Genomic DNA, 21608 nt, shown 5'->3' on the forward strand with positions numbered 1-21608 from the left:
TGTGTCCGTGTGTGCGTGCGTGTGTGGGTGGGTGTGCGTGTGCGTGTCCGTGTGTGTCCGTGTGTGTGTCCGTGTGTGTGTGTGTCCGTGTGTGCGTGCGTGTGTGTGTGTGTGTGTGTGTGTGTGTGTGTGTGTGTGTGTGTGTATGTATTTACATGCAAATGTACAAAGATGATGAGCTTCCAAGTTTCCCTATTAGCCACCATTTCTGTTTATAATGTGCTGAAGTAGTTTAGTTTCCTACTACTTCGAAAATATAAGTTTGACGAAGTATTTAAATCTCAGCCTCTTATTGTGTTGCAGCAGCAGACTTCATAAAATCGTGCACGAGAAATATCCAATCAAACCGCACGGACTGGATTTAAAAAACGAGTCCCGTCAGCCGTGAAGGTGTCACCTGAACATATCCATCCGCGCGAGTGTAAACATAACACGGTCTGCAAAGAAGGGAATTGGCTTTACAGATTACAGTTGATCGTTTCTAAATAAACACTGTATGTAATGGTTATCACAAGTAGATGCAAAATGTACTGCTGGTGTGATAATGATGTGGAAGATGTCAAGAATCGTTACAATGTGTATCTTCGGATATGCCTGTAAATCAGACCTTTACATAAGGGCATGCCTGTATATAGGCAATCTAAAAAACGTTTTTCCTATGATTGTTTTTATTGCTTTTGATCATTTGAACAGTGTGGTCAAAATATTTATTAAGCCAAGTTAACACTCTCTTAGCAATGGATGTGATGGAAGGCCTAATTATATTTATAAATCATAATTCAGTCAGTTCCAGATAGATACTTGCCAGAGCACCATGATTGAAAGCGATACATGTAGCCTACTCAAGTACAATTTAGACACACTTAGACGTACTTTAATTCTGTATTCTCATTTAACGCTACTTAACATGAATAAAATATTCAAAGGGAGCTCCAATCCAACCAGCTACAATATTAAAGTGTTGTTTACATGGTAATGCATCAATAATAATGGTCCAGTCATACAATACAACACTAACAGGGCCAATTTTGACAAACACATACTTTTCCTTTTAATACGATACATTTAGCATACATACTCTTGTACTTCTGTTATGCAAGATTTTGAATACAGAATTCTAACTTGTAATGGAGTATGTGTATCCAGTGGTACCACTTTTACTTTAGAAAATCATTTGAATACTTCCCCACCTACAGGCTATAGTTATTATTTTTACATTCTGAGGCCAGGAATTAATAATAATAAACTTTATTTGAAGAGCATCATTTATAAAAGGAATACAGCACAAGATGCTTTACAACGAGGAATTTGTATACAGAGTGATTCACAATGAAATAAATACAAAACCGCCCCGTAAAACAGGGATAGACCATCATTATTAATGGACAATAAAAATTACAATAAACCCTTACTTGATAATGGCTCTCTGACTGTGATACGTCTCTCATCAATTTAACAGTAGGGCAGGCCTAACACTAAATCCAGATATAGATTGTGCAGCAGTTTCTAAAGTTTGAGTCCAAGAATAACAATTACAATGTAAAATCACGTCTGTATATATTCACAATGTAATAAGATAATGTTTATAACATATATATAATACAAATTATGCAATTAATTTCTACAGCGTCTTTCAAAATCAGAGTTACAAGGTAATTCACAAAAACAACACTTTACAACATGTGTGTAAGGATTTTTTTTTTAAATTGAAAATAATGAAAACACAGACATCATATGCAGAATATGCAATAATAAAAAGTATCAAAACATCCTCTATAGAGGTGAACCATGTAGGCTATAAAAGAGCATTTTAAAGAAACACCATGATAATGCCAGTCTACACAGCTGCTCATACAAGGGGTGTAATAGCCTAAAGAAACAACAACAACAACTAACAAAATATGTTTTTCAACATAACACTGACAAACATTAAAACTTTATTTAGCTCTGGTTGCATGTTAAGAAGTGGACGCAACAGCTAATGTTGTGGAAAGTGAGAAATCTTCCACGCATGAATAAAGAGCTGAGTGGTGTCTATTTTTTTGAGCGGACGTGCTCAGTGCCTTGGAACATTCTCCTCAATGTGCATGGATGTGTGTGTATGCATGTGTGTGTGTGTGTCTCTGTGTTTGTGTGCGTGCGGTGTGTGCAGGCAAGCTCTATGTGTGTAAGCTGCCTCCTCTCGTGTTGATGACGGCTGATTGCCACCGAGTCTTACGGTGAATAATACGGGATTTAAAAAAAGGAAAAAAATACATACTTTTTTTTTTGTTGGACTGGGTCCTCCTGTCACTAGCTCACCACAACCGGGGTCGTGTCCGAAAAAGATGAGCCAGGATCGGCCGGACGAGTTCAAGCCTCCCCCGGAGTGCCCGGTCTTCGAGCCCAGCTGGGAAGAATTCAGAGATCCCTTTGCCTTCATCAATAAGATCCGTCCCATCGCCGAAAAAACTGGCATTTGCAAAGTCCGTCCGCCTCCGGTGAGTGGTTGAAAAAAGAAAAAAAAACGGAAAAACGTTCCACCGTAAATCCGCCGTTAAGACCGCTGTAGATAGAGCGAGCTCGCGATTTAAAGGGACTGTTCAACATGGCGGATAGACGGCTGTGTTCATTCTTTGTGCTGCCATAGCGATAGCACAGCTCACATATAAGATCACATATCAGCGTAACCTTGCTTATTGAAGTCGGCTTGAGCTAGTTATTAGCAGCAAAGACGTGCCAATGTGTTGAAAGTGGTGGTGAAAATAGTTCACCGCGTGTCAACAAAGCCTCGGTGCTCCGGTCATTGGGCTACTTAGCCACTAAAGCTAACCTTAGCTTATGTAGCCAACCTGTCATAATTTAGCGTTGACATCTAGGTGGCTATGCGGAAGCCATTCTTATGCATAGAAGATACTGATATACTCATAATAAACACACGCTTCTCAACACCTTTATTCTGTATTCCTCGGTGTGTTTTTTTGTCCTTAAATGTCGATGTAAATTATGGATTATTTGTTGACGAGCATCATGATGCAGTTGGGGGTCCCTCAATGTGATCCATCACTTCTCGGTCAAATGGACTTTTGTTACTTTGTAATGAAGATGTTTCAGTTCTAGTGCATTTATTGCATGGGCCTACGCTCGAATAAATAGATCCCCTTCGTGTTGGGTTGTCAGATAAATTTGCCCTAATAATGGGACAAGTAACCTACACTGTGTCATTTAACCACATAGACCCCTATTATTGTGTAATAACTAGTTGTGACTTTTTGAAGTTGGGTTTAACTTCTAGCATCTTACACTTACACACAACAACTGCGTTTGCTCGTTATTACAATGTAAGTGTATTTGAAGATGAGCCACTGTTGTTCATGGTTGAGCCTGTGTGTGTTGTAGGGTGTTGTCCTCCATGTTGGCTTTGTGGTAAGCTGGTTGGTGAGTGAGTCTTCCATCTGGCCATTTTGTGTGCCAGTGGGGGGATGTTGGCTACTGACTTAAAACCAAGAACTTGCATCTGTTCTTGTGTGTTAGGTTATACAGTCCTTTTGTAAGCTCAGCTGTGTGTGATATTGACACAAATATTGATCGCTTTTGTAATTTATAAACTGAAACTGTGTTCTTTCAGTGTCAGCAGGCCGTGTTCTCTTGCCAAACTTGACAGTAACATCAGTTTAAAAACCTGCAACTTTGTGGTCACATGCCTCTTGTGTGTGCCAGATTTTAATTGTGTTAGGTCAGCATGGACAAAGAATGTGTACATCTATAAAAATGTGGCTTAAAAAACAATGTTGTTATTGCAAGGGGGAGCATCAACAAAGGGAAAAACAATTGGTAGTAGCCTGCGACTTTCCCGTGCTAGAATGAAAATCATAAAAACAATCAATAAATCGTAGTAAAATGTTACAATGACCTTCATGTGTATTTTTTGTTGCTGCTCAGGGTTGGTCGCCTCCATTTGCCTGTGATGTCGACAGACTTCACTTTGTTCCTCGGATCCAGAGGCTCAATGAGCTCGAGGTCAGTTTGGTTTGTACCAGTGATTATTTGATTATTTGCTTGTTTGTCATTAGTCTAACATTGTTCTTGTACTCCATTTGTTTACCTCGTCAATGTAATTCCCAATGCATGCTAATAACAGGATGATAACAAAGAAATGTGATGTTATTAAGGCCTCATGCTAGTGTTATGTAACAAATGATATGTAGTTAATTTATTCTAGAAATTACAATACATAGTCGTTAGTTGATCCAAGCGTTTAAAAAAAAAACTCTAAAAGTGCATTTGTTGATTTATTTTGATAGGACACGCCGTCCCGTCTTCTTGGATACATTGTTATATTCCCCAGTGATTGTTTTGGTTTTCCCTTGAATTCCTTGCCTCATTTGATTCCCTTGAAATTCATTTATTTATAGCTGACTGTTGTCGTTTCGTTACTTTTTCTTTTTTTTTACCCCAGGCCCAGACCAGAGTCAAGCTCAACTTCTTGGACCAGATCGCCAAATTTTGGGATTTGCAGGGATGTCCTCTGAAGATTCCTCATGTGGAGCGCAAAATCTTGGATTTATATAAGCTGAATAAGGTTTATATTTGACGTCACTGCCTGCACATTATTCTCAATTACACACATAGACACACACACGCGCACACACACACGCACGCACACACACACACACACACACACACACACACACACACACACACACACACACTCTAAAAAGCAATTAAACAACTCACACAATTCACCCTCTGTCGTTCCAGCTGGTAGCAGAAGAGGGTGGATTTGATATTGTCTGTCAGGACAGGCGATGGACCAAGATTTCACACCAAATGGGCTTCTCCCCGGGCAAAGCTGTCGGCTCACACCTGCGAGGGCATTACGAGAAAGTGCTGTATCCCTACAATCTGTTTCAGAGTGGAGCAAACCTGCTGGTGAGTTGAACACATGCATCATTATGACAGCATATCTTGGTTCTGATGAAGTGCTCAAGCTGTCACACATACAGCAGTTTGTGGCTCATGTGTAAACAAAGCCCCAATAATGCTCATCCACACCTTTTTATTACTACCAATATTTTAAAGTTGAATTCCACATTTGTGTTTTACCTTTTAACAAGAAACAGCTCGTCCTGTCAACGATTTGAATTTGGATATTAATTAAATTGAGACAACAAAAAATAACAGGAAACAAATGCATTATTAGGATACGCACGCTCTGTGTTGGACTACAACTTATATCTGTGTTTCATGTTGTATTTGTATTTTATTTAGTTTTTTTACGATATTTTTTATACTTTTACTTAACTCAGTTGTCTGACTAATATACTGAGTCTGAATTTATCATTGGGTGTCGTGCAGTTCAATTGTTTTTGCGCCCTAACATCCCATAACATGTTGAAAGAGAGCTCCTCCTCGGCCATTGGATTAGTACTGTGTGACCTGCTGGACGGGTCACTCTAAATTGTTTAATTACCCAAGCTCTCTCTTGCCTCAGGCACCAGAGGCAGCTTCCAAACTGATGCGTTTGGAGGCTGATCCTGAATTTGAACAGGTATGTTGGTGTCATGGTTAGAAGCCACTCGGCCGCACAATTAACAAAATGCACGTCCGTCCATCCTTCGGCTGTGACCGCATGTTCAGCTTCTCGTCATAATGTTTACAGACATTGTATTGTGAATTTAACCCTTCTTAGAGGTGGGTTCTACAGCTAAAGGGTCACCTCAAACAAGTGATCCTTGCTTCTGAAAGTCAAACTACACTTAACATTGATATTGGGACAAAAATACATTTAAAAAAAAAAAATGTCCCCCTCTCTTCTCTCCTGAAGTGTGTCTATTATTAATTAAACTGCCAACTCACAGACAACTTACCGCAGCTCAAATCTGTCTTTCATTTTCTAATTTGGCATGTTCCTCCTCAGTATCTGTGCTCCCTGCTTGGGGCAACACACTACCTAACCATATCCTTCTTATGGCCTCTTTTGTCCTCCAGATGTCAGTAGAAAAAGCCTACAAAGGAATATGTCTCGGCCTCTCAACTACATTTAGTAGCTGCTGATACTTTCTAGTTATTGTCATCATTTGTCCTATATTTATTTTAGTACCACTGGATGTAATAATCATTAAAGGAGATCTCTTCAAAATGTAGACGTGGTACTCTCACACTTCCTGTTCTAGACCTATCCTGTCTGTATTTGCATATTCATATTACAAGCGGTATCTACGGTCATTCCTTTGAGCACACATGTATTTCCAGTTAGGCATACACGGCACACACACACACACACACACACACACACACACACACACACACATATGTTGTTTTCATAGTTCATGAGCTGTGGTTTTAATTGGCATTCCATTTCTTACAGTGTGTTCAGAAGCCAGTCCAGCCAGTGGAGAGTTCAGTTGGCACGGAGAGCCCGGACACCAAGGAGCACAAGCTGCAGGACCCCGCACCGAGGCCGCCCGCTCAGTCGCCGGAAAACTCCCCCTACGCTCGCCGGGCCAAACGCATGAAGTGTGAGGTGGGTGTCATTTGAGAGCTCTAAAAATGCCTGTCTAAAACTCCACTGAAACAAGCCGTCCAGACCATATTCTTTACTTTTCACCAAATAATTCCAAACTCATGTCACGATTGTAGTAGTTTTAATTTGCCCACTGTTTCAATACTTCGGATTTTTTTTTTCTCCATAGGGCGTCTGTGTGAAGACTGAGCCAGGGGAGCCTGGAGAGAACAAGCCCAACCTGAGGCGGAGGATGGGTTCTTTTGTCGCCAAGCAGGAACCAGGTCAGGCTCCCCATCCCAGAATAATTACAATTATGATATTTCAAATATTGCCAGTTAATTCTGACATTGATCCAACATATTTTGCTGCTACAAGAAGAAGAAAATATTTTACGGTTTATAACACAACCATTTCTTTATAAGCAGAGAGAAGTGTTAATGAATGTATTTGTAAACATAGACGTAGTAAATGGTCATGTCCTTACAACTGCAAACAACTACATCATAATATATATTACAAAAAACATATATTAAATGTATATACAGTATATGTCTGTTTATTGCTTATATATGATAAATAGGAGTTGTTAAAGTCAAGTATATTCACTGTATAAGTTCACATCCAAACAGACTTGCTTCACATGGTAATGGTGTTAGTAATGTTGTCCTGCTGTCTTACAGAAAAAGAGATTCCCATTCCAGTGAAGCAGGAACCGGTTGAAAGTAAGGAACCAATAATTGAAGCCGACAAATCCAAGTCACGGTACAAGAAATTCATCCCTCCTCCTGTCCCTCCAAGTCCAGTAAGTAGAAACAAACTTTTATCTGCTCTTTATAATACGATGTAGCTGTTTGAGATATCACATTTCTTGATCAAATGAATAAGATATTAGTTTGAAGCATCATCAGAAATCCAAGTTCAGTTGTAATTACTTAACTTTAAGTTTGTTCATAGGAACCATTAGGTTCTTATTGTGGTCTTCCTGGTATGGGGTTGTCGCTAACAACTAAACCCAACTACACACAAGCATGCAATCATAACTAGCCTCAACTTGACATAATACTGTAGGTAGTTAAAGATTAAATAATGAAATTAATATTTACAGGAGGAATGCAAAAGGTTAAAGAAATACCCAAATAGGGACATGGGTTGTGAAAGAGCAAAAAGCTCTTTGTGCTGGACATCAGTTGCATTCTTTGTACTGTAATTATGTGAAGCTGCATTGTCCCTATTTCAAAAATAAAATGGAAATAAAAAATAATAGAACATGTTGTTTTGAGACAGAATTTACTTTTTTTTTTTTTTTTTTTAAGATATTTTTTGGGCATTTTTATGCTTTAATTGATAGTGCAGAGAGACAGAGGTGAAATGGGGCAGAGAGGGGAGTGACATGCAGAGAACGACCGCGGGTGGGAATCGAACCCCGGTCTGCTGCTGGGCCCGGCCCGGGAGGGGGACGCCTTACCAACTGAGCTAAAGGCGCCCCCAGAATTTACTTTTAAAGAAATCAGAACGAAGCACTATGCCAAACAACATTGCGTCTTTTGTGGATCAGATTTTAAGTCAATCCCAAAAAGCCAAATGCATTCAAGACAGACTGAAATTCGACTTCTGTAGGTAGCATATCGTAACTTGGGGGAAACTGCCATTGTATTTGCCATTTACTGTCTGCTTTTCTTAATACACTCATCTTCTCTCTCCTCTGTTCTTGTGATAACGGCCGCTAAATTTACACTAAAAATGACACTGAATTGGCCATTATTCTCTGTGTCATTAAAGCAACAAGGAAAAACGGCTCCAGCGATTCCTACAATTCCGATCGTTTACAAGGTAATTTTATCCGAACGGTAGACGAACATTAGTGGCTAAATGTGAATGAAAGTGTCCGGGTAAGAGACACTTGAGATGACAAATGTTAATGGAGCCTTACATTAGATGACATTTCCAAGGATGTGTATCATGTTTCACTTGCACATTAAAACTATCGTACGTTTAATAAATTGATACGGCTTCTAGTTTTAAAAAGCTCTGCATAGAAGAGTGTTTTTTTACAGATAGCTTGTGTAACTCTGTGAAACTGCATATTGCACCTTTAAGCTGCTTTTTTCACATTTCTGATTCACTGCTTCATTACAAACTCTTTTGTTCTCAGATGGACCTTGTGGTGTGTCTGGTGTGTGGCAGCGGGGGAGAAGAAGACCGCCTGTTGCTATGTGACGGTTGTGACGACAGCTACCACACTTTCTGCCTGATCCCTCCTCTGCAGGACGTCCCCAAAGGAGACTGGAGATGCCCAAAGTGTCTGGCTCAGGTGAGGATAAACAACTACACAGTCTCATTAGTGGGAGGCCAATCAACTCTTGGTTAATGAGCTGTGGAAGACAACTAAACAGAAAAATATGTTTACTCCTGAAAGAGAGTTTACTTAAATATGTATAGCATTGGGGGGGGGGAACTGTAGAATTGGCTCCAAAACACACATAACACATTTCTTCTAATGATTTCCCCGTAGGAATGCAACAAACCTCACGAGGCGTTCGGCTTTGAACAAGCGTACAGAGACTATTCCCTGCGTGCGTTTGGGCAAATGGCCGACGCATTCAAGTCAGATTACTTCAACATGCCAGTTCATGTAAGTAGAAAAAAGGTTTAAAAATGAATCATTTTGGCCAGGCCTTGCTCGGAAAAGAGGTCATTTGACCTCAAGCAATTTTGCCTGGTTAAATAAAGGTTAAATAAAATAAAAAAATCTGTTGGCCTAGCATACTAGATATTTTTAAATTTGAACATATTTTGTCTTCATTACAGATGGTACCCACGGAGCTGGTGGAGAAAGAGTTCTGGCGTTTGGTGGGCGCCATCGACGAGGATGTTACTGTAGAATATGGAGCAGATATTGCCTCAAAGGAGTTTGGGAGCGGATTCCCAATTCCAAATGGGAAATTTAAGGTCTCCCCAGCTGATGAGGTAGGCCTGAGTATCCTGTGTGGCAACCTGCTTTAAATTACTTTGCATCTCTCTAATGTAAAATGGGCTGGTATGAATATGATATTGTTATTTAACACTTTATGTTACCTGTCTTGCAGAAATACCTGAAGTGCGGCTGGAACCTCAACAACCTGGCGATGATGAACCCGTCTGTACTGACTCACGTGCCCGCTGACATCTGTGGCATGACGCTGCCATGGCTTTATGTCGGCATGTGCTTCTCCTCCTTCTGCTGGCACATTGAGGATCACTGGAGCTACTCCATCAACTACCTGCACTGGTACTTGAAACAGAGAATGCTTGTTGTCAAAATATTGTTTTGTCAAAATCAGTGAATGTGTCTTCACGATCTGCTACCGGTCTAGTGCATCGTGAGGAGATATTCAATGATTTTGACAAAAATGACTCCACCTTTAACATTTGGTACATTTTATGGCCAATTTTAACCCAAATCTTCTGTTTATCTTATTTGTTACAAGGGGAGAACCCAAAACGTGGTACGGAGCTCCTGGTTTTGCAGCAGAACAGCTGGAGGAGGTGATGAGGAAACTGGCCCCGGAGCTTTTCGACTCTCAGCCCGACCTGCTGCACCAGCTGGTCACCATCATGAATCCCAACACCCTGATGGCTCACGGAGTCCCAGTACGTCTTCATTCAGCGTCTCTGACATGCGCTGATGCTTTCTATCTGGGATCAACAGAAGTGCACAGATGGTCTTCATGACAACAGCATAAATCATGTTATTTTGTCTCTTTCAGATTTACAGAACCAACCAGTGTGCTGGTGAGTTTGTCATCACGTTTCCCAGAGCCTACCACAGCGGCTTCAATCAGGGCTTCAACTTCGCTGAGGCGGTCAACTTCTGCACTGTGGACTGGGTATTTATCACTTCATTTTTCTTGTTTCTAGAAGTAGTAAAAATACTTCTCTAAGCATCATTGCCTAATATGGCATCCATTTTAAAAGATAGTAAACTAGGATTAAATTATTCTTAAATTTTTCATGATTTTTTAACAATATTATTCATAAATTAAATGGCTGTCAACTAAGACCCAAGAAGGGACAAGAATATTTTGTATTTTTTGAAAATTCAACACAACATCCATCATCCTTACAGCCAATTTCTTTGCTCCTCTAACACCAGATGCCTCTGGGTCGGCAGTGCGTCGACCACTATCGTATGCTGCACCGCTACAATGTGTTCTCCCATGACGAGATGGTGTGTAACATGGCCTCTAAAGCCGGCACACTCGATGTGGTGCTGGCATCAGCTGTCCACAAGGACATGGTCTCTATGATCAAAGAGGAGCAGGACATGAGAGACAAAGTTAAGAAAATGGTAAGACAGTCCTCATTTTCATGTAAACACATTTTATAATGTTTTCTGTACATTATGGTGCTTTATGTACTATTTGTTTTAAATTTGTTTTCTTACACATGGCATAAATAAAGATGGCATGTTCACACAACTGACTTTCTTCAAAATGTTGTTTTCAAAAAAAAAATTCAAAACAATTTAACGCTAAACAAACTGTAAAGTTTTCAATCAAGCAAACAAGCTCAATACCTTACCACCCTGTTGTCCCGTACCTTCAGGGAGTTATTCATCGTAAGGAGGCGAGATATGATCACCTCCAGGATGACGAGCGACAGTGTTTAAAGTGCCGGGCCACCTGCTACCTGTCTGCTGTCACCTGCCCCTGCAGCCCCACAGCACTGGTCTGTCTGCACCACATCACAGACCTCTGCTCCTGCCCCATCAACAACTACACACTGAAGTAAGTCCCTCTGCAGCTGATCACAGGCGGTTTATACTGTAGAATATATTAGCGCTGAGTTTTCTGGAACTCCTGCAGTATCGGTAGATGTTTTTTTTACTCAATTTTATTCACAGTTGTTCCTGCTATTTTCTTTTTTCCCAGCTGTATTTTTATAGTTTATAGATACTTTAACAAATATAGATTGAAATCAATCAAAATAACACATTAACAAAACTTAAATCCATCTTAAAATATAAGTGTTAAGGGTACTTAACTTGTACCACATGTATTCAGTGTTGTGATCTTTCCTGCAGTTACAGATACACACTGGACGAGCTGCTCCCCATGATGAGTGCTGTGAAGCAGCGAGCTGAACTGTATGATGACTGGTCCTCCCTCGTGTCACTGACTTTAGAGGCCAAACTGGAAAAGAAGAAAGGTACGCAGCTCAAGCTAATAAATATGAAAATAAAGATTAACAGTGATCTAAGACAAATTAATATTATCTACTCAGCTGTTTAGTAGAAAGTGCTTTTATCTTCTCGTCATTGTGCATTAGCTTTTTGAGCAAGTTTCAAGTGTTTGATTTCGGTTCGAGAACTATTATTAATTGAAAGGCATGGGCCCATGGAAGGAAAAAAGCATTTTGAAATGACAGCGCCTCTTGCATGCATTGGGAAAGGTTTGTTGTCAGTCATTCAAGTTATAAGCACATTTGATTTACAAAACATCACTTCGCTCATAACTGATGAAAAAACAAGAAGACACCAGGTTCATTTAAACTGTAATGTTCCATTATAATTCAGATGGTGATTAACCATGTGTTTTCTCCTCAGGCCTGCCAGTCTTCCGCTCCCTTCTCTCTAAGTCTGAGTCTCATCTGTTCCCCGACAACGACCTGCTGCGTCGGCTGCGTCTGGTCACTCAGGACGCAGAGAAATGCTCTGCGGTGGCTCAGCAGCTATTGAATGGGAAGAGGCAGACCAGGTAGGGTTAATACAATCCATTACTACTAAGAGGTTTATAGATTAACTGCCCTTCACGTTTCCTAAAGTCAGGATATAGTATTGGTCCCTTAATGGGGTTGGGTTCTTTACTTCATTGATCGCTTACCCCTCTTCCAGGTATCGGTGTGGTAACGGGAAATCCTGCAGCCAGCTGACAGTGGAGGAGCTCAGCTCGTTTGTGAGGCAGCTGTATAACCTGTGCTGCAGTCTCCCTCAAGCCCCCAAACTGAAGGTAGGAACTAGAGGAGAAATGCATCGTGTGATTTTACCACAGAAACATAATATTCATTTGGATTAAAGCTGTTCAAACGGTCTGCGTTTTTTATACTCTTTGTTTAAACTCACACTAAAAGGGGTTTTCCTCTGTATTTCTTCACGGCCAGAACTTGCAACTTTTGTGCTCACACAGTGGCGTTTTTTGTCCAGTGTCCAATAAAGTTTATTGGGTCAAAGTGGCAGTGTCCTTAACACTGTGAAAACACAAAATCAGTGACACTGTGTTTGAATGTATTTCCTCCTCCAGGAGCTGCTGAACCGCATCGAGGACTTCCAGCAGCACAGTGAGAAGGTCCTGGCAGACGAGGTCCCAAGCGTGGCCGAGATCCAGAGCCTGCTGGACGTGAGCTTGGACTTTGACGTGGAGCTTCCGGAGCTGCCCCGCCTCAGAGTGCGTCTGGAGCAGGCACGCTGGCTGGAGGGGGTGCAGCAGGCCAGCACCCAACCAGCCAGCCTCACTCTGGAGACCATGAGGAGGCTCATAGACCAGGGAGTCGGCCTGGAACCACATCCCTCTGTGGAGAAAGCTATGGCGCGTCTACAGGAGCTGCTCACTGTGTCAGAGCACTGGGAGGACAAGGCCAGCAGTCTCCTCAAAGCAAGGTGACTGACTGAATCCATGGTGGTGTTAGTGTCCACAAATACACAGCGGAAACACATCCACAACATCAACAAGAGGATGTACTGATGGGGATGGTCATAGGGCTGCACGATATCAGGAAAACATGCAATATTACATTACATTGTTGAATATTGCGATGGTGATATCACTTGCGATAATCAAACATATGTTAATGTCTCTCTGTTTTGAGTTCACTGCCAACATAGACCCCAGATAGTAAGTAGCCTGTACATATTATTACCCCTAGGCCAGGCATAGCAAAGCAGGTCAGACCCAGTTGTTGTTGAGTGGCCTTCACGACTTTGTCAGCGCTGGCTAACATATAATCCAAGAGCTATATTTTCACATTCATGCGCTTTACCACCTCAGCCACTAGCATCTTCTGTACATGGGGCCAAGGAGTTTAATCTGATTGACCGATATATTGACATGTAGATCGTGAATGCATGGCACATGGAATATCATGTATTGCAGTTCAGGCAGTCTCTGCGATACGTATACCTCGATATCAACGATAGCGATACATTTTCAATATATTGTGCAGCCCAACTAGGTTACTCTGTCACTGACTTTAACCCAAAAATAAATAGTTTCTACGATGTTAATTATCATAACTTTCTGTCCAGGTACAGTGTTTCCCCTAGGATTGAGACATAGCAGTGGGGCTCTCTTTAGTTTAGAAAATTTGCGATTGCGCCCTGCCGCGACGTCTCAAATGTGTGTGTCTATCTGCCAAGTACAAATTACATTTTGCAAACGAGGGAACAGGGAAAAATTTCTGGTTAACATATAGAGCTTTTCTTCAGATTATCGAATATTCAGTTTTTATTGATAATACAGTACATAGCTCAAATATAGCTTTAACAAATTACAAGTACGTACAAAGAATTACATTATTGATACTCACTTAAAAAACCCGCTCATCTTTTCTTACAAAAATCAATCAATTCTTCAGCCTTACAGGGGGGCAACTCGCTGTCAAGTGAATATAGGGGAAACACTGAGGTATTGCATTGATTGCAAGTGAATAATGTAATATTACATCAGTGCTCCTGTTCTTGCTTCATTTTAATTACAGCTAGAGCAAAAAGCTGCTGCTAGAATATTCAACAAGACCAACAAAAAGTGAGCATCATGTTTAGTTCTGCCCTCATTCCATTGGTACTTAGTGCTGTTCAGTATTAACTGTCACAGGTGCTTCTTCAAAGGCTTTAATGGCATGGCTGTCAGGAATGTGCATCTTTTCTCTCCATTATCAGAACAACTAATTTCAAGTTGAGGCTTACATTTCAAAAGTGTAATGTTGGTTCACCATGCTGCTCAGTTTACTGCGCCTTTGAATTGTTGATGTCACGGTACTAAAATTATTATTTTATAATTGAATTTTCTAATGCCCACAATGTTTGGCTCGTCCTGAGTTTTAATCCATGTAGAAAAAATAGTTTTTTTAGTCACTGCAGGCTTTACATTTTCCTATAGAAACTGCGTGCGCAGGAAGTATTTGAACATCTATTGAAGTGTTTTGGTTGGAATAAATAATTTCAGAAACATTATAATTTCAGAAAGCTTCCTGTGAAGATATCAGCAGAAAATGCCATAACAGCTCTTAACTTATCTCAGTTTCTTAACTAAATAATTGAATTTGTGTTTTACTGCCCACCACAGACCCCCACACTCCATCGAGACTCTTAGTGCTGCGGCTGAGAAAGCGTCTGGCATCCCCGCTCACCTCCCAAACTGTCTCCTACTAAAAGACGCCATCAGGAAAGCCAGAGAGTGGCTCCAAGAAGCTGAGGAGCTCCAGGTTAGTGCACACCTTCACAGCTCACGTCTTATTGCGTTTTGGTCTATCTATCTATCTATCTATCTATCTATCTATCTATCTATCTATCTATCTATCTATCTATCTATCTATCTATCTATCTATCTATCTATCTATCTATCTATCTATCTATCTATCTATCTATCTATCTATCTATCTATCTATCTATCTATCTATCTATCTATCTATCCATCTATCTATCTATCTATCTATCTATCTATCTATCTATCATCTGAGTGAGTGGTTCTGAGTCCAGTTGTAACGCTCAATATTGGAATTCAGCAGAAGGACTTGGGCACAATCTGGGAAAAACTGTAAAAAAAAAAGAATCAGCCAACCAGACCATGTTCTCTCCACTGTTTTAGAATAGATGTATGGCTGGGAAAGGCTACAAATGAATGCTCTTTTTGGGAGAAATAAAGTTGTCTGACTCTGAATTCTTGATTTTACTTACAGGCCAGTGGTTCAGTACCGACGGTGGAGAGCTTGTCTGACATGGTGCTGCGAGGACAAGCCATCCAGGTCAACCTGGAGCCTTTAGACCGGCTGGAGACATTAATGGTGGAAGTGCAAGAATGGAAAGATTCTGCAACTTCAACTTTCCTTCAGAATGACTCAACCGTTACTTTACTTGAGGTAAAATCTCAACGTTTTTTTAAAAGAATAATAAGCCCATGAGCTCATCAGGGTTAGGCCCAATTACTCCTCGTTTCCACTTGATCGGATTGTGCCTTTTGGCTTTTACCATCCACTGGATGTTTGGTTTATAGCCCACGACTGTTCTTCAGCTGCCACATTCCTAAAATCAAAATTTTTCTTGTTTTACAAGAATATTAAATACACATTTGAGGCTAATTTAGCTTGTTGTAAAACATCCTCCATGCTGTACTTGATTATAAACTGTATTTATGCTACTACTTTTGTCAGACGAGGTCACAATAATAAAAAATAAGGCTGTGATTAGCAGCCTGAGAATGACAGCCTGGTGAACATATATATATATTTTTTTTTTAAAGATTTTTTTTTGGCATTTTTATGCTTTAATGACAGTGTAGAGACAGAGTTGAAATGGGGCAGAGAGGGGAGTGACATGCAGAGAACGACCGCGGGCCGGAATCGAACCCGGGTCCGCTGCTGGCCGAGGCCCTTGTGGGGGACGCCCTACCAACTGAGCTAAGGGCGCCCCCCTAGTGAACATATTTAATTCATCTACAATACACTATCTGAGGTCTAATGAGTCTCCGTTCTTTCTTCTCTCTTATTACAAACACAAGAAAAAGTTTTCTTTCTAAGTCAATTGCCAGTAGATACAGTGACTTGAATTCTCTGTAGATGTTGGCCACTCTACTATAGACTGACTCTATTTTTTTACATCACAGGTCCTGTGTCCGCGGTGTGAAGTTGGAAATGTCGGTTCTCCAACTAGAAAGGCCAAGAAAGGGAAGGAATCACCCAAAAGTCACAAGAAGAAAACGCCACGGCTCAACTCCCTCAGTGATGTGGAAAAAGCACTTTCAGAGACCAAGGATTTCACCTCTGCGGTAAGTTCAGTCAGTCTATGCCTATGAAGCTTAATACGGTACATAGTACCGTATAAGGGACTGTATCTTTCAATGGGATGAATGACTCTGTCTCTTATTGATCAGATGTCGACTCTGGAGGAGCTACGGTCGAGGGAGATGGAGGCGTTCTCTCATCTCAGGGCAGCAAACGAGTCAAAGCTCCTCCCCACAGCAGACTGCATGGACCTGAAGGTTTGCGTCTGCCAGAAGGCGCCCATGGGTGCCATGCTCCAGTGTGAACTCTGCCGAGACGCCTTCCACAGCGTGTGCGTCAGAGACCCCTTGGACTCCCGCGAAACACAGCCGTGGCTCTGTCCGCAGTGCAAGCTGTCGGTAAAGCCCCCAATGAACAAAGTGCTGTCGCTGCTATCGTCTCTGAGGCACATAGGGGCGCGCCTGCCCGAGGGCGACGCTCTACACTATCTGGTGGAGAGGACAGTTAACTGGCAGGAGCGAGCGCAGGAGATCTCACAGTCTTGTAACCTTCCGGAACTGGAAGAGAGGCCGGGGACTCCGCCCACTCTAACCCGCTGGGCGTCAGGCAGCAACGACGTTCACAACAACTCTCAGGTCGCTCTCCTTCTCTGTGTGCTGATGTTTGCAGCATTTAGTGGAAGATATTTGCAAATGTTAAGTTTTCTGTTTGTTGATTCTTTGATGCAGGCTCCATGTTTGACTCCAGAGTGGAATAGGACAAGCCATGGTCAGACGGTCTTCTACACAGAGCAGAGATGCATCCCGCTGCAGGGTCAGTTACTAAATAGAATCTAATAATAGAAATCTGTTTCTGTACTTTGTTTTAAAATAAGGGCCTATTTGGTATGCGTCTATTGGTACAACATTTCTCCCAGTGATTCCAAATTAAAAAGGAGTTTAGAGCATTTCTGTTAAATAATGTAGATATGGTTATTTAAAGATGCAGTGTGTAAAGGGAATTGGTATTTTTCAGAACAGACTTGGTAGAAATGGAATATGATATTCATAAGTATGTTTAAATTACTGTATAATCGCTTGAAAATAATAGTTGTTTTGTTTTTTTATAACTTACAATAAGCATGTTGGATCTACATAGAAGCAGGGATATTTTAATTGGCCTCTTACATTTTTGCAAAGCTGTTTGTGTCTCCTTTAACAGATTATAATTGCTAAATGTTCTTGTTGTTCTTGTGTGCTCAGGCTTGAGTCCAGAGCTGGAGGAGCTGATGGTGGAGGGGCTCCTGCTGCAGATTTCCCTCCCCGAGGTGCAGAGCCTCTACCACGTCTTACTGGACCGGGCCAGCAGCCAGCACACTAACAGATGCCTGTCACCGCCACACGACCAGCCAACAGACTGTGAACCACACATGCAGTTCAACTCTCAGGGAACAAATCTGCAACTGAACCAGGTAAAAAACACTTTGCCACCTGATCAAAGCACTAACCAACAGTGCGTTTTTATCAGTTTCAATATGTTTTTTTTTTAATTATTTGCATTTGTTTAAAATGTACAGAATGACAAAGATAACAAACGAATACAGTGCAGAGACAGACAAATAAACAAAACAGTGGGCTTATTTGAAGCCTCAATCACTTTGAATTCCCTAACGTTATCTTTAACCGCCGTTGTTTGTCTGTACAGGATGGCGTGAGGGAAACTTTGCTAAGCTCTGAAAAGAAAGCAAAGCGTCTTCTGGAGCGGGAAGGTTTGGACGCAGAGCGCCGGGCGAAGGACAAGAAGCATTCTCACAAGAGACAGAAGATGAACAAGAAGAAGTTACAGCGCAGGACGGCCTCCACCTCGTCCTCTCCGCGCTCTGATTTCTCCCAGTCTGATTCTGATGAGGAGATCGCTGTTTGTCCGGCAGAGAGGTGTCAGCTGCCAGAGGGAGATGAGGTAAGGAAAAACAACTGTTACTGGTTTTAAACCTCTAATTAACCCTCTGTACGTTCCCTGCTTAGCTCCAAACAGCAGATAGATTAAGGGCGGTTTCACACTTGTCGTACTTGGTTAGATAGAAACAAATTCAGGTTTGTTTTTACAATGGCTGTGGTTCGTTTGGGCAAGTGAGAACACTTCAACCGCCCTCTGGTGTGGACCAAACAAGCGTACCTAGACCTGGTTGAAGAGGTGTACTCGTTAAGCTCCCGTGGGAACTCTGGTGCGTGCTGTTTGTTGTGAGAATGTGATCGGACTTGATCAGCACTAAAAAAAAATGCACTTAACAAGCTCCCGTAGACAGCTACGCTATGTATTATGGGATAAGAAATATGATGTACTTTCTGTAGTTTCCTGTTGCTTTCCAGCATGGAATTTTGACCAATTGTAGAGCAGTTCAGGAACTACGTTATTGCTCCCGCCCTAGACACATCTGACCAATGACTGAAAAGAACGTTCTCACGTGACCAATACCGCTGCATTGTAGTTCCCTTTGGACCAGAGGAACTGATAGGTGTGAAAGAGAACCAAACCTGTTGAAAAACGAACCAAGAGAACTAGAAGTGGACTAAAAGGTGTGAAACCGCCCTTGGTAAGTGACTAGACTAGTGCATTTAGCCGTTTTCCCTCACTAGTTGAAAGAGACAAACAACAGTACTAACACAATTGATAGTAGACATAGATTCATCATGAGACTACTAACATCACTCCAACCTAATGCTAATGTTTCTCCATAGCTGCTGGATGCTGCTGACAATAAATAACTGACTTAAAAGGTGATGACATGTCAACTTGTTTCTGTTTCCTCACACACACAAGTCCATAAAATCAGTTATTGCTGGTTTGAATCTTATACCACCTTGGTAAAAACTGTTTATGTGTCTGTGTCTGTGTGTGTGTCTCTCTGCAGGTGGATTGGGTCCAGTGTGACGGCAGCTGTAACCAGTGGTTCCACCAGGTCTGCGTGGGCGTTACCGCGGAGATGGCGGAGAAGGAGGACTACATTTGTGTAGGTTGTACTCTGAACGATGGTGGACACACGAGAAAATGAAGAAAACAGTAAGAGATGTTTCTGAAGGACATCTGAAGAGGGTTTTTACCTGTCGTCAGCCCGTTGTTTTTGGAGCCACCAGTCTCTGGATGTGTCACTGATCCCGTGTTCCCGCCCCTCCTCAACCCCCCGTCCCATGTCTGTCTGACCCTTTTGTAACAACGGTGCTATATCCACTTCAACTATGTTGTCCAGAACTATAATAATGTTTAGTTATTTTTTTTGTATTTTTACATATATATATTATATATATATTTCTTTCTTCTTATGAAATGTCTGTGGTTGTCTAAATGAAAAATAACAAAAAACACAGGATGTCAAAGTGTGCTGCATGGGATTCCGTTATGTCGGCGCAAAAGGGAGTCTTACAACATGAAGCGTTAAATCAAGGGTTAATAATATTATCTTCTCTGGAACCTCCTTGCATGTTAAAACCAGAGCGGACAGAAATCATGGTTTTCATCCAATATCCCCTTCGGGGAAAAAAAGACTATTAAAATGTTTTTCTTTTAAATCCAGTGTTTAGTACTTGCATCTTAATATAATTATTATTCCCATTTTTTTTTTTTTGTAGAATAGGTTTATTTATCTGAGCAATAATTTTTGTCTGAACTGACTTAAATGGCTTGATCTCAGCTGAGTTGTGTTGGTGCTTTAGCGATGGTTTGATGTACAGAGATGGATGGAGTACGGCTGTGGAGCGGCGGCCATGTTTTTGTGACAGAAGACGCTGCTCACATGCGCCACCGCAGCTCGTACGGACCCCCGGTAGAGGAACTTAATGTGGGAAGGACTTTGGGGGGAGTAGCTGAAGATGTTACAAGTTTATATTGTGGAATAAAAGCCCTTTTTGTTCTATGGAGAAGTCTCGTCCTTTCACTTCAGCGTGGTGCAAAGAAACCACTAGATGTCATCCTTAACTGGATATTAAAAAGGGAACGTCCGGGGCAGAGTTGTTCAACAGTAGTGCTATCAGATTTCAGCTATTGTATTGGAATAGATCTTAACAATGGGTTGTTCATAATGTAAAGGAAGAAATTGGATCAGATAATGTCATTCAATCTTGGTTTTGATTTTGATGAAACCTTTAGTTTAACCTTTACTTTATACAGATTTTAAAGGGCCATTTGGGCAGGAACAACATTATTCTAGAAGGTGTACATTCACATTGATATGAATGTACACTTTCTAGAATAATGTAGAATTACATTGTATAATACACTTTACTTTAAAGCTGCCACCGGAAGACAGTGAGCGTAGTTGTGTCATTTTCACCAAGACAAACATTGAGCAACACCAGCAGGAACTGAAACAGACACCGAGCTGAGAAAAAGTGAGTCAGTGAGATAGAATACAGCGAAATTCGCCCTCCTAATAGCAGGTGGAAGAGGTTTGAACCTGTATCCAAACAGCAAAAGTGATCTGTTCTAAAATTGGCAGGTAAAAATTATACTTGTCAGATTGATTATTTAGTGCTTTTACCTGGTAATTCAAAAGACTATGTTTTGATACTTTGCCAGTTTTATTTTAAGACATTCGGCTGAAACTTCTTCTCAGACTGAGGAGGGAACAAAAACCAGCAGAGCCACAAGAGGAAGTCAAAATATGTCAAACATGGAGGAAGTTAATGGCTGCTGACACATCTCAATAAAACTGTCTCACACTAAATACACTGATCTGATTTTTTGGTAAATAGAAAATAACATGACCTTAAAAGAAATCACAAAGGAAAAAATTCCAGAGTAGAGAAGGATTATAATGATTGAAACAAGGCTATTTGACACGTCGCAGCAGAAAAAAAGTACAGGTTTGAGTAATAAAATAGAGAATGACTGATATGTGGCTGCTTCAGTTTCAGGGTCCTGGAATCGTTCCTGTCTCCGTTGTTAATAAAAAGGAAAATAATACATCATGGGGCTCACAGGAAAAATCAAAAAATGTAAAAGTTTTAATTCCTTTTTTTACCCTCCCAAGATCTTCCTCATTTTGTCAGTGTAATTTTCTGTAAAAAAAATCAGAAAAAATAATCAGAGTTCATTGAAAGTAAAGAGGTAAAGATGAAACACCAATGTACAATTATACAGTCATATGAAAAAGTTTGGGAACCCCTCTCAGCCG

General features: G+C 41.0%; 1 protein-coding gene across 5 annotated transcripts; it reads left to right on the plus strand.

Moving 5' to 3' along the window:
• The first annotated feature begins 2127 nt into the window (after positions 1 to 2127).
• kdm5bb (lysine demethylase 5Bb) lies at positions 2128 to 20338 on the plus strand. 5 transcript variants are annotated; one of them, XM_080031235.1, is made up of 30 exons: positions 2128 to 2480; positions 3922 to 3999; positions 4439 to 4561; positions 4741 to 4911; positions 5474 to 5530; positions 6350 to 6505; positions 6675 to 6768; positions 7168 to 7289; positions 8267 to 8317; positions 8640 to 8798; positions 9000 to 9119; positions 9296 to 9454; positions 9574 to 9755; positions 9955 to 10117; positions 10234 to 10353; positions 10620 to 10814; positions 11072 to 11253; positions 11550 to 11674; positions 12072 to 12222; positions 12360 to 12474; positions 12766 to 13121; positions 14806 to 14944; positions 15419 to 15598; positions 16342 to 16503; positions 16609 to 17094; positions 17188 to 17272; positions 17701 to 17909; positions 18143 to 18397; positions 19177 to 19215; positions 19350 to 19463. In XM_080031235.1, exons 1-29 carry the CDS (start codon positions 2328 to 2330, stop codon positions 19201 to 19203), a joined length of 4575 nt encoding a protein of 1524 aa, XP_079887361.1. In that variant the 5' UTR covers positions 2128 to 2327; the 3' UTR covers positions 19204 to 19215; positions 19350 to 19463. The 5 variants fall into 5 exon arrangements, with proteins under 5 accessions (XP_079887361.1, XP_079887357.1, XP_079887358.1 ...); XM_080031231.1 differs by lacking the exon at positions 19177 to 19215 and having other exon boundaries at positions 19350 to 20338; XM_080031232.1 differs by lacking the exons at positions 8267 to 8317; positions 19177 to 19215 and having other exon boundaries at positions 19350 to 20338.
• The last annotated feature ends 1270 nt before the right edge of the window (positions 20339 to 21608 follow it).

Source organism: Ammodytes marinus (assembly GCF_949987685.1).
Source record: "Ammodytes marinus genome assembly, chromosome: 7".
Taxonomy (NCBI): Eukaryota; Metazoa; Chordata; class Actinopteri; order Uranoscopiformes; family Ammodytidae; genus Ammodytes; species Ammodytes marinus.